The 13,521-nt window shown below is 44.7% G+C and overlaps 1 protein-coding gene across 2 annotated transcripts in view; it reads right to left on the bottom strand.

Annotated features, from left to right (window-relative positions):
• The window catches only part of DAGLA (diacylglycerol lipase alpha), a 106,602-nt gene that overhangs the window by 12,897 nt on the left and 80,184 nt on the right, over positions 1–13,521 (bottom strand). Inside the window, exons 14-21 of one of the 2 annotated variants that reach the window (XM_073346943.1) lie at positions 12,596–12,676; positions 9,492–9,634; positions 7,912–7,980; positions 6,672–6,744; positions 4,110–4,306; positions 3,554–3,683; positions 2,202–2,383; positions 491–559 (exon numbers count right to left, since the gene is read on the bottom strand). In XM_073346943.1, coding sequence (XP_073203044.1) covers positions 491–559; positions 2,202–2,383; positions 3,554–3,683; positions 4,110–4,306; positions 6,672–6,744; positions 7,912–7,980; positions 9,492–9,634; positions 12,596–12,676 — 944 coding nt within the window. The remainder of the gene's footprint in view (positions 1–490; positions 560–2,201; positions 2,384–3,553; positions 3,684–4,109; positions 4,307–6,671; positions 6,745–7,911; positions 7,981–9,491; positions 9,635–12,595; positions 12,677–13,521) is intronic. The other variant, XM_073346944.1, reaches the window with a different exon arrangement.

Raw genomic sequence — 13,521 nt, 5'->3', positions numbered from 1 at the left:
TATCATGTCTGCATACTGGCCTATCTCCAACGCAACCATGTCCATAAGTCACTCCCTCAACTTCATATTTTCTGTAGTCTTCATCCAAGTCCTCTCCTCCTCTCACCTTGACTACTTGCAACTCTCGTTCTGTGAACTCCCCAGTCCCAGCTCTGCCAACCCCAGCACGTGCATATGCCCCAACCCTCACACATGTAAAAAGGAGTGCAACCACACTTCTTCCCTTTCCCCTACACAACTCCACTGGCTCCCCATTCACTTCTGGTTCTGACTGAAAATTACCTTCCTTGTTTGTATAACTCTCCATGGTCTGGCTCCAGGCAGCCTCACAGTCACTGCCTACTCCCTTCCCAACTCTCTCTGCCCTGGCCCCTGTCCCTCACTAATCTGGCCTCCCTCACTAGGACAGCCTTCTCTGCAGCTCCTGCCAGCCTTCCTGGGTTCATCTGCCTTACAGTCTCTCCATTTCACATCTCAGCTGGGAACATACCTTCCCCCCTTGCCCATGCTTCTGTACTTCTCTCTTCCTCTGCAATTTTCTGTAATAACGTTATTTACTCTGTAAAACATTTTGGGATACACTTTACATGAAGACCTATACAAAATGTAGCATTCTGCTCACCATGACCGTCTCAGATCGTATCTATTACCATTGATACCATCTATTACTACCAACACCATCATATTTACAGGGTACTGGAAAATAGAAATCTACTCTGCAGGGATGCAAGCTTTGCCCCACCACCGAATCCCAGTCTTGTCCCAAGGGAAACCCCCCCTTTGTCCTGGAGTTAGAGGGAAAGTTTCAATGTCCTTTCACCATTGGGTTTCATTTTGCTGTATCAGTGGACTTTTAGCATGATATGGTCTTCGTTTTCCTAGAGCACTTGAGCAGCCACTGAATCTACACTGCACGCATGGGCCAGTCACACTTTTCAAAGGGTGCTTGTGATGCTGGCAGCACAGGTGCCAGCTCATGCCAAGACCTTAGGTCTCAACTGAACACTGACAAATACAGAACTGGAAACCAATCTGGCTCATGTGTGTTGGTAACATTAACGTAGGTATTAGAGTACATAAGTGTGCTTAGTGTTTAGACTTTATGAAATGTTTATAAACTGATGCATGCATTAATCTCACTGATAATACAGACTAACACGGCTGCTACTCTGAAAACTGATAATATCTGTATCCCATGTTATAAGTTAATATTTAAGTGCTTGCTCTATAACTGTAAAAGTATTTGCTCTGTAACTGCAAATTACCAGACAGGAGAGAGGAATTAACGAAAGCGAAATACTACTTTGCCATAGGAGATGTTAGCTCCTGCCCAACAAAAGAAGGTCCACCAACACCAGACAAACCATTGTGGAACATCAGAGGATGAAAGATTTTGTTCGTTGCTTCCGCCCATCCACCCCTGGCCCTGCTCAGGAAGAGAAGACAATTCCTCCCAACAGTTGAACTTGCAACTCGAAGCAGAAGTGGGGAAGGAATAAAAGGCCCAAACAAGGAGAAACAGTATCTTTTATGCTGCTTGGACTCTGAGCGGCAAGGAAGACTAAGCATAAGCAAAAGATCCGCAGTGCCTAGTCTGTGTTAGCCCTAAAGGACATAGAGAGCTTGCTTATTATAGAAGCTTTTATTACCTTTTGAAATTTAGCACTGTAACTCATTTGTGTGTGTATGTGTTTAGCTCCTTTAACCTTTGTAAATAACTCTATTTCCTTTTCTTAGTTAATACATCTTTAGATAGTTAATTATAGGACTGGCTACAACTGTTGTCTTTGGCATGAGATCCAAGATGCAGCTGACCTGGGGTAAGTGACTGGTCCTTTGGGATTGGGAATAACCTGAATATTACTGGGATCTTTGGTGGGAGGAACCATCTATTGAAGGTAAGCTTACCTTGGTGCCAAAATAGATCTGAGTTCGCAAGGGGACTGTCTGTGACTCCATGTTAAGGCTGATGTAGTGCTTGCGGAGTTCACACTTGATAATAGCTTGGTGAAATTTAAGTACAGAACTCACAACCAATTTGGGGTTTGTGCCCTGCTCCTTAACAATCTATACAGGGGTTGGTCTTATGCTCTTGAGCCACTGCAGGACAGCTTCACAGTGATCAGGGATCCTGTGGGAGGCAACAACCCCTCCACAGGCCTTGGGTAAAGCTTTCAAGGAAATTAAAGGCACATCCTTACTTGACGCTGCTGTTCCTTCTGTCCACTGTTATGGCTCCAATCCCGATCTGTAATGAGGGTCCGCTGGGCAGGGGCTGATTCTGGAAGATCAATTCTGGATTGAGATCCACTTCTGTTGGACTCACCATCACTTTGGCCGCAGAAAGCAAGGCAGTTTTGCCCTTGTTGTAATTTTCCAGGACCTAGTCAAAATAAGATCAGCTTTGCTCAGTGACCATTTCTGTTCTGACCTCTGAACTTCACCCAGACAAGCATACTTATCCCCTGATTTGCTTCTTATCAGCAGCCTTTGCAAGCCTAGAGGGATCTCAAAGGCAAGGATCATACCTAGGATCACACACACTGATATTATACAAATATTGACACCAAAGCCACACGGTCAGTAAGTACCGCTGGAGCCCAGCAAGGGGAAAGCAACTAGGGACCTGCCTGTAGTAGCCCCACAATTAGCAGGGCCTAGGAGACCTGGGTAAAGCTACATGCCACTGCCTCATGACTAGGACCTGTATTTGTACCATTCTACAGGCCTTACCCATGTGTGCTAGTAGGCACTCAGATGAGCAGTCCCATTGACTTAAATAAGGGTTGTAAAATCAAGCCCAACGACTTGAGACACATCCTGCTGTGTGACATGCACATGCCTAATATTGGAAAGATTCTGCAGAGGCTCCAGCATGTTGGCAGGTGCTGGACAACTCAGGGACCTCCAGGTTATTCACAGCTGCCCCACTGGGGAAGTTGTGGCTTATTAGATTAACTTTGAATACAGAAGCAGTCCTTTGCCAGAGAGAAGCAGGGTGTGGGATGGGCAGGTTCTGAAGGAACCAAGGAGCAGACAAGATTAAGGAGACAGCTGTGGCTGGGGTTCACACTGTGCTGTTTTAGAAATGCAGCATGGTCAAGTGGACAGGGCACTTAATTGGGACTCAGAAGACCCAAGTTCTATTTCCAGCTCTGCAATGAATGAGCTATGTGATGCTGGGCCAGACTTGCCCACTCTGTGCCTCAGTTTCCCCTCCCACTCTTTGACTATCTTGTCCATTTAGATTGTAAGTTCTCTAGAGCAGGGACTGGCTCTTACTATGTGTATGTACAATGCCTAGTACAATGGGCACCAATCTTGGCTGGAGCCTCTAAGCATTACTGGAATACACTACTATGTATAAGAATTAATAAAACCAGGTGCCAGCACGTGACTTTTCGACTCTCCAACAAGTGCGTAGCTTTGGTTTGCAGCAGCTGAGTGGGGACTCCACCAGCTTACACCCTCGTTGAACCTCCCCATCTCCTGCCACTCCCAGGGTCTGGGACTCAGAAGCTATATTGCCGTGCTGAGTCTCCCCCTGCATTACCTTGTTGAGCCCCTCCATGACCACATAAGGGAGGTGTTCATGCAGCATTGCTGGGGAGATGATGACTTCATTAAACGCTTTATTGTCGCCCCAAATTGCAAAGTAAGTGGGATCCTCCTGTTCACAGCAACTGGAATAGAAGTCAGGGATCAAAAGAGAGGGAGAGGTGGAGACATGGGAGAGCATGTGAGTCAGAGAGGAGGAAGAAGGGAGAATGTGAGAAGGAGACAGTGGGGGTCAGAGACAGAGAACAGGAGAATGGGAGGGGGAAAGTAAAAGAGAAGAGATGCCGAGTTACATATACTGCTGCCACTGCTCCCAGGACCAACACTAACCAATCGTGATGCAAGATCTCCCCTCCTTCTATCTTCTCCCCAGGACAGACACAACCATCACAGGATGGTGCTAAATAACTCCCACTTACAGACAAAGCAAGCTGCCAAAGAATGCCGTGGCTTTCCTGAAGGCTATCCTGTTGGGTCCCTTTCCAAAACTGAAGCGTGCCCCTGCACCCTGGGCTGGCTTGCAGCATGGCTGCAGCTCCAGCTGTACTTACCAGCACTGCTCGGCAGGGTGATTGTGCACCACATGGATGATGCGGCCGGGTGGATAGAGTGGCGTACTGGCAGACAGGGCAATGGTTAGGTCACTGGGGTGAGTCCAGAGACGGCTACTGGTCACTGAATTCCCTTCAGTCTCTTCCGGGAGCTCTGACTTGGGTATACACTTTGTGGCCCCCACAATGATTCGCCACTGTCCAAGAAGAGAAAAAGGAGGAGGAGGTGATGCAACGGATCGTGATGCCAAAATACAGAAAGGAACAGCGTGGCGATGAGAATAGGATAAAAAGCCAGGGGAGAAGGGGGCACACAGTGTCATATTCCTAGGGTCACTTCACATTAGACGGTTGCTGGGTTTGGTTAAACAGGATACATAACACCTTAAAAAGAAAAGAAGTACTTGTGGCACCTTAGAGACTAGCAAACTTATTTGAGCATAAGCTTTCGTGAGCTACAGCTCACTTCATCGGATGCATGCAGTGGAAAATAAAGTGGGGAGATTTTATATACACAGAGAACATGAAACAATGGGTGTTACCATACACACTGTAACAAGAGTGATCAGGTAAGGTGAGCTATTACCAGCAAGAGAGCGGGGGGGGGGGGGCGGGGGAGGGGGAGGGTGGCAGGAGGGGGAAACTTTTGTAGTAGGTGGGCCATTTCCAGCAGTTGACAAGAATGTGTGAGGAACAGTAGTGGGGGGAAATAAACAAGGGGAAATAGTTTTACTTTGTGTAATGACACATCCACTCCCAGTCTTTATTCAAGCCTAAATTAATTGTATCCAGTTTGCAAATTAATTCCAATTCAGCAGTCTCTTGTTGGAGTCTGGTTTTGAAGTTTTTTTGTTGAAGAATTGCCACTTTTAGGTCTGTAATCTAGTGATCAAAGAGATTGAAGTGTTCTCCGACTGGTTTTTGAATGTTATAATTCTTGACGTCTGATTTGTGTCCATTTATTCTTTTATGTAGAGACTGTCCAGTTTGGCCAATGTACATGGCAGAGGGGCATTGCTGGCACATGATGGCATATATCACATCAGTAGATGCACAGGTGAATGAGCCTCTGATAGTGTGGCCGACGTGATTAGGCCCTCTGATGATGTCCCCTTTATTTTATTAAATCTCCCCACTTTATTTTCCACTGCATGCATCCGATGAAGTGAGCTGTAGCTCACGAAAGCTTATGCTCAAATAAATTTGTTAGTCTCTAAGGTGCCACAAGTCCTCCTTTTCTTTTTCCGGATACAGATTAACACGGCTGCTACTCTGAAACATAACACTTTAAAAGTGTCCCAAAACAACAAACTCTGGCTTGTGCCCTTATTTGCTTAATCAGAAAACAAAGGAAAGTTAAAAGGTCTCCCCACTCCCCAAGTTTTTTTTCCTGCTTGTTTTTACCTTAGAAATAGCAAAGTCTTGTCTTCCCTGTTTTTGCTGAAGGTTTCCTTAGAGGAGCCAGAGACATGCGTGGAAGTGTTATCAGCCCTGCATTGGAGGGCCAGGTATGGTGAATCTTTTACAAAGAGATATTTTCTCATACCTATTTATTAGGCATTTGAGTTAAGTAGATATTAGCAACAAAAGAAAGAAAACAAAGTTCTAAAGAATCTGCATGAAAACCACTTCCCCTCTCAGTTAACTAGGTTTCAGTTTCCTGGTCCTTGTGAGATCATAATCCCAACAGTTTCACATACCCACAGAATACTGCAAGACAAGCAGCATAGACAAGAGCTGAATTTTCAATGTGAAAAACAAGCAGAGAACAAACACCACAAACCAACAAAAAAAACCCTTTTCAAGCATGTCACGCTACACAACCACACAAAAAGACACAGAGTCCTTTTCCCCCATTTGCAGGTCACCTTTAAAATCCTTGATATTAAAACTGCTACTAGTGTTAATAAGGCTTCTGTTATCCCTTAGATCAGGGGTGCCCAACCTACAGCCCACCAGAGCATTTCCGATGGCCCACAGCCTGCTTCAACATAATATATATTAACAGCCAATTCATTATTGTTTGTTTACCTCATTTTAGTTCACACAAGTGTGTAAATAGACAATACTGTACATAGAAACAACCTATCTAAATACATATGAAACAAGCTGAACTTAAAATATAACTCAATACGGGTGACTTTAAATCTTATTAAAACAGGTTGAATCTGTTTGGCCCACATAAGGTTGTGCTTAGGTTTATGTGATAATAAGGTTGGACACCACTGCTTTAGAATGCTGGCATTTCTCAGTCTGCTGGAAATGAATCTTTACGACATAATATACATATAAATCCTTCATCTCCAAAGTGTTAACAAATCCACTTAACCCAAAACTGCACAACCAGACAGAGACCATGGAGTCATGGGTAGAAAACTCCACACCTGCTCCATTACTTAGTCCATTACTGGCTATTGCTCACTAAAGGCCAGGAAGAGCTAGAATTGGAGTGTGAGATCTTAAACAGGCTCAGCTCAGGACACCACCTATTTGTTCGGTCTGGTGTTTCCATGAGAATAATTGTCACGGCTTTTCATTCCAGGGGGATTTGAATCTTCTTACCTTTGGTTTGTTACTTCTCTGGAGAACATCAAGAAGCTGCCGGCGAAATCCCTCTAGCTGTGAGAGACCAATCCTGGAAGAGAGAGAGAGAGAAAGGGTGTTAGCCACAACTGCACAGGTGACTACTGAGAAGTAAGTATCACAACACAGGTACCAAGGAGAGGTGGGAATGACAGAACAGAAAAGTGAGATACCACAATACAAGAGATGCTACAAAGATTTGGGAGATGCCACGATACAGATGACCCAAGAAACATCACAGAGGTGTGAGATTACACAATATAGATAATGAGGTGTAAGAAGCCACAGATAAATTGATAAGATAGTGTATAGGTATGAGACGTGACAATACAGATAACCAAGGAGATGGATACTGAGAAGTGAGATGGCATGAGACAGGTAGATAGTACCTGGTGTGACATCACAATATGAGGAACCAGGAAAATGGTTTAGAGATATAAGAGACTGCAAAACAGGTAAGCCAAGGAGATGGTACAGCAGTGTAAGACACCACTATACAGATCATCAGGGAGACAATGGACAGATGAGAGATGTCATCATACAGATTACCAATAATAATACTCAGTACTTCAGGGTGCTTCTCCTCCAGAGATCTTAAAGCACTTTACAGAAGTGGGTCAGTATCATAATCCCCATTTCAAAGATGGGGAGACACAGAGTGAAATGACATGACTTGTCCAATGTCACACCATGAATTGATGGTGGAGCTAGGGATAGAACCTGGGTCTCCTGGTCCAAAGCCCCAGCCATTAGGCCACACGTCTCCAAGGTGATGATAAAAAGGTGTGAGATGTCCAACTCTAGGTAACCAGGGAGAGGGTACACAGGTGTGAGATGACAGAGAACATGGACCCAGGGAGACAGTACACAGGTGTGGGATGACAATACAGATACCATCAAGATGGCACAGATATATCAGATGTAACAATGAACATAATTGTGAAGTCAGGATATTCACCTTTTTACTCATACAGGCAACAGAGAGAGGGGAGGGATATGCCAATACACAGGTGTGTGATACACCAATAAAAGTATCCAGGTAAAAGATACAGCAATACAGGTAACTAGGAAAAGAGGGACAAGTAAGAAGCACATGAGGACAGGTAAATGAGGAAACTGGAGATAGATATGATGTGGGGGGGTTCAGACAGGAAACGGGTGCCTTTGGTATAGAACAAGTGGATACTAAAGTGAGGAATTCAGAGATTTTTCAACTTGCCTGGGAACTAGATCTTTGCCAAGCACGACAGCAGTCACAAACTCTTTTGAGTACTCCATGGCATCCTCACTGGAAGAGAAATAGGATCCAAGAAGAACAAGTAGGATTTCACTAGCAAAGACCAGGACTCCATGGCCAAATTGCTCTTGGCCTCTGAAGGGTCTGATTTCCAAGAGGCTGGATTTGGGGAATTGTGGTGTTGTGCAGGCCACAATTTCTGTTCCTCACGGCATCTGGGGTTTCCACCTTGCTCCACAGATGCAAGGCTTGAAATCCATTCCTTATGCCCCAGGTACTAATAGCCCTAGCATACATTTGGGAAAGGAAGTACTCAAATATTGTGCCTCAAACTGAATGTCCCAAAGTCTTCAGATGGCCAGGACACTTGAGAGAGGTAGGAAGGACAGAACATCCCATGCCCTTCTGAGACTGACATTACATGGTGCCCGTGGGATTAGGAACATCACTTTCTGCACCACACCACTCCCGCTGGCCCAAGGTAAGTGAGCCAAGGCTCCCAGATCGCTGTTCATTATTGAGATTTACATCTTCGTTGGCCTCTCTCTGAATCGTGGATAGATTCACAATAGCTAGAGGCCAACACTACTGACAGAAGTAAAATGACAGAGTCTACAGACAACACTGCAAACTGTGTTAGAGTGCAATGAAGATCAGAAATATGATAAGTGAGGGCACCCCCTAGAGCTATTGGATAGTCTGAGGTTTAACAGCACACTCTAGCCATGGTTGTGTCCACCACAGCCTAATGGATTTCTGCCAGGGGAAATCCAAATAGATAAGCTACAGAGTTCCCTCAGTGACCGTCCTGGGGAATAATTCCTTTGACAGTCACTGCAGAGGACTCTCTGTCCAACAGATACTGTGGCAACTCCTATCATGGTAACGGACCTGAAGGATAATGCCCAGAGTGATTACCCTAATGGAAACCCCCCCTGGGTGCTACAGAGACCCAGGACTAACGTGATGGACGAGTCTCTGCAGCTGCCGTAAATACCCCCTGCAGTGACAGTCGTGACTACTCAAGGGACCACACCCCTTTCTATGTTGGTCAAGATGGGTGATTTTTTTTTAAACTACTATATGAGTCACCTGCTGTAAATCTATCTGCAATGGACAGAGGAGCACAGCGCCCTGAATCACATAATATACAGTGAAGGATGTGGGAAGGGAAACATTGTCTGGGCTGCCAGCCTCTTGACTGTGACTTGTGCTTGCTACTGTAAATAGGGTGAAGCTACAGTATTATCCAGGGGACTCCTGTGCCATGTGACTTCAAAGATTTAGTGAGTGTCTGGGGCAGCTGTCCACCTGGCATCATAATCAAGATCCAAAACCAAGACAGATAGAACCAGGCCTGTTGGACACAACCAACAGCAACATCAGCTTCTATAGTAGATCGCCCCCCATGGCTGTAAGTTCTTTAGGGCAGGGACTGTCTCTTGCTATTTTTCAGTACAGCACCAAGCATAATGGGGCCTTGGTGTGCTATCATAGTACAAATAATACACAATAATGATCAGCTGCAACCCCCCAGTCAGGTCTCATCTTCCAACACATACCTCAGCAGCCCTCCTGGGGGAGAATAGGCATAGCACTTCAGCGATGGGTACTGCGGACGCAGCAGGAAGGACAGAATGGCAGCTGTTCCTGCCCCTAGGGAATGGCCCACCACAATCAGCCCATAGTGTTTTGTTCCTCTGCCCTGCAAAACAAAGACCAGCTGAGATACTGGAAGAATTTGGGCACCTTCCTACAATGCTCCCATGGCTTAGCAAAAGCTGACTCTCCCATGCACTAGTGCTCTAGACCTTCTCTCCTTCCACCAATAGAAATTAATTATGGCCTGGTAGGATGACACCTTCTGGAGTGGTAGTGGAATTCAGATTCCATGCTGCCTTAGTCTAGGCTACACAATGGACAGTTCTAGCAAGCAAATCCCATCCCTGCCCCAGAAGGACCCTTCTTCTGAAGTGAAAGTGGAATTCCCTCAATCCTAGGAGTCACATCCATAACTTTGCAGGGCACCAACTATGCCCCATCTGATGGATGGGAGTAGGACAGTTTTGTTACTACCTGTGAATTTGTCTCCTCATAGCAGGGAATCCATCAGCCTGGAGATAGAATGTGGGTAACCACATCCACTACCATTCACAGAGGCAACTTGAATAATTTTCAAGACAAGGGGGACAAGTGCCAGAAACCTTTTCAGAGGGAAACCTTAGAGATATGTGTGGCAAGAATAACCACAGATGCATATCTAACAGACTGGGCTGCTCCCAATGGGTGGCACACTTGTCAGGGAAAATGGTCTACTCTGGAAAGGAGGATGAATATAAATTTGCTGGAATTGAGGGTGATCAGGAAGGCCATGAAATGTCTAGTTCCCCTCTTGACCTTGTCTAGGTTCAGAGTGACAATTATGTAATAGTAGCTTACATAAATGGCCAGGAGGAATTTCAATCTCTCCTCCAAGAAGAGAGACACTACGCATTTTATACTGGTGAAAAAGTGGAAGCTGCTGGTTTTGGCCACCTAAGTACAAAGCAAACACAACATTCAGGCCAACAGACTCTGTGCCCATGGAGAATGGAAAATGAATAGACAACCTCCATCAGTTCATCTTCAGAATGGAGAACTCCACAGATCAATTTGTTTGCCTTGTTGGACTTTTCTTGTTGCAGTCACTGGTAGAGGAAGGCATGGAAAAATTGATGCATTCTCAGTTCAGCAGTCTGATCCCCTAATGTGGGCATTTTTTCCTTTCCCACTCCTTGCTCATGTAGCCAGAGTACTCCTGAAAACACCAAGATCTGGCCCCACAGTCCTTAATTTTCCTAGCTCCTAGAAATGTCAGTTTGTTCCCTTGAATTTTATCTCCCACTAAAGGTCCAATCAGATGCCAAAAACTGAGAAATTCAAACTAGTGCTTGGAACTTGGATGGCTGCATCTTCTGGAGTTCAGATATTCTCAATACCTGGCAGACTTACTCTTGTAATAAAAAAAAATCCACTTCTGACCTTTACTATTGCATTGGGTGTATATTCAGAAGTTGAAGCTCTAGGCTTGGCCTGAATCATAAAGCTTACCAATAAAAAGCTATGTTGGCTTTATTAAAACTCTGAGTCTCAGTTCTCTGCATGACCAACAGCAGCACTAGGGGCCCCTAGGCTTTCTAGAGGAAAGGAAGGTCTACCATCACATCCTCAGTACTCCAAGTTTACCAAGTCAGGGATCAAACCTTTCCCTCCAGTTAAGATGGGAAATCAAATCTGGTACTAGGACACAAAATGGAACCATTAGAAACAATCTCTACAATACTGTTTTTGTTTTTCTTATCAGTTTAAAGTAGCATTCTTAAATGGCCAGCGCGTCTATTAGGAGAATAAGTGAAACAAATGCTTTGTCCATCAAGGAACCATTTCTTCAGCTTCTTTCTGGTAAAGTTGTCCTTCAGACAGCACTTGACTATTTCACAAAGTTGCTTCCCTGTAGCACGTTAATGGAGACATCTCCTTAACTTTTCCTGGGCCAGATCCTACCGAGCGACACCAAATTACACCTGCTGAAGATTGGACCCATCATATTTAAAACAATCTTACCAAAAGGAAATCAAATTAAATTGTCTTGATGTGTGATGGATGAGCAAGTATTATTTAGACAGGAACAAAAACAAGATTTGTGTGTACAATGTGCAGGAGAGAATTAAGGTATCAGAGCTTCTAACACCACTATATTCTTGCAAGTCTGGGCAGCAATTATTGAGATCTATGGGACAGCAGGAAAATTTCCCTCTCATGAGTAAGAACTCACTTAATAAGGCCAATTTCCACTTTCTACGGCGAAAGGAATAGAGCATCATATTAAGAAATCATCAGAGTAGTGACCCATGCATCCCTCCATACGTTTATCACACATTACAAGGTGGAAATCTCATTGGGGTATTTGGCTATCGAGTCCTGCAGTCTGCCATCCTTCCTTGATAACCTCTTTTCCTTCTTCCTCTCCTTTTTCGTTTCTAGATTCCTTGCTACATCCCAATAGTCCGTCTTCAGACCAAGGCCTTCTTTGGGCACGAGAACAGGGAAATCTTCTCATGGCAAGGAACCTGACAGTCCAGAGAAGCCCTCCCTTAGCTAAGAGTTAATCAGTCTGTCAGTGTGGTATAATTTACATTCACTTTGGAGGGCAGCATTCTGGAGTTGTGGTATGGTCTTCTTCATGGTACAGGAAGATCAGCTCATGCAAAAAAATATATCTGAGCTGTCCAGATGAATGCTAGTGGGCACTGCTCCCCAGTCGTCTTTCTCTAAACTAATGGATTCCATGGGCATGAGATTTTAGTCTTATTCATATGTTTCTCTGCTCTGTGTCACTATGGGATGACTTCCTTGCCTTGAAAACTAGCTCTGGAGCTATGCTGTACTGGTGTGGAGAACCCTTCAAAACAGGGAGCATGGAGGAACAAGGACATTGGAGTAACGGGTAACAAGTTGGTGCTCTGATGGCTAGGATCAGCAGGAATCAGAAGAAAGCTTTGAGTGCCTGGGACCAATTCTACTACAGATAGTTCAGGGAAGTGTGGATGGAGGGACAATATCAGTGGCACAGGAGAATCCTATCTCTTAAACACTCTGCATGGGGCACAAGAGAGCAAGGACTCACCAAGTCACGTCCAAAGGCTTGAGAAAGCACCATCTCCTGCTCCAATTTCTTCTTGATGTACTCAGCAGACAACACCATTCCCTGAGGGCAGACACCAAAGAGCATAGACCAAAATGTGATCATTAGCATATCAGCACAGTCTCAACACACAGAGGCTAGCAAATTACTGCAAGGACCTAGTGAGCTTTCCAGCTAAGGCTCTGGACTGCACCCAAGGCGTGATGGGGGAAAGTACTGCCTCAGCCTTTCACTTCATTTGGAGAGGAATTAATTGGGGTATCAGCAAGTATGTGTCTAGTTAGCATGGTTGTGAACTGCTATACAGTAGCAGAAGTAATAAATATTTATATTATGGTAGCACCCAGAGGCTCCAGTCAGGACTAGGGCCCACTGTCATTCCAAAGTATGAAACCAACATGTCTTTGAAAGCTTTCTGACACTTGGAACATTAGGCCATCTATCTTTGGTATTTACAGTCACACAGGAAGTCTCTGGCAGAACAGCGAATTGAACCCAGATCTCCGGAGTGCTAGCACCTTAACCATGTTCCTCTTAATTTCAATCTGTAAATAAAAAATGTTAACTATTCTAACAAGTTAACGGGAAAATAATGAGAACATCAAGGTTCTTGTTATGCTTACTAGCAACAGAGAGTGAGAAAACTGTCTAGAAGCCCAGATGGGTAGAGGAATGGGTCCACTGGTGAACGGATACTGAACACATCAGAGTGGGTTTGTAGTTGTAAACTATTTGGGGGACTTTAGTTAGGTAGAATCTAGAAACTTCTGGAAGGTGGCTGGGGAACTGATAACACAGTTCTATAGAAAGCTGGCCAGCTCATCTTATTTGTCTGCCTTCAGTCTACACAGTGTTGAATTCAGCACATGGCTGTTTCTCATTCTATCCATAGTAAATATGGAGGCTGC

Source organism: Lepidochelys kempii, chromosome 6, assembly GCF_965140265.1.
Source record: "Lepidochelys kempii isolate rLepKem1 chromosome 6, rLepKem1.hap2, whole genome shotgun sequence".
Classification (NCBI taxonomy): Eukaryota; Metazoa; Chordata; order Testudines; family Cheloniidae; genus Lepidochelys; species Lepidochelys kempii.
The sequence above is the reverse complement of the archived record's forward strand: the minus strand, read 5'-3'. Positions and strand labels throughout refer to the sequence as shown.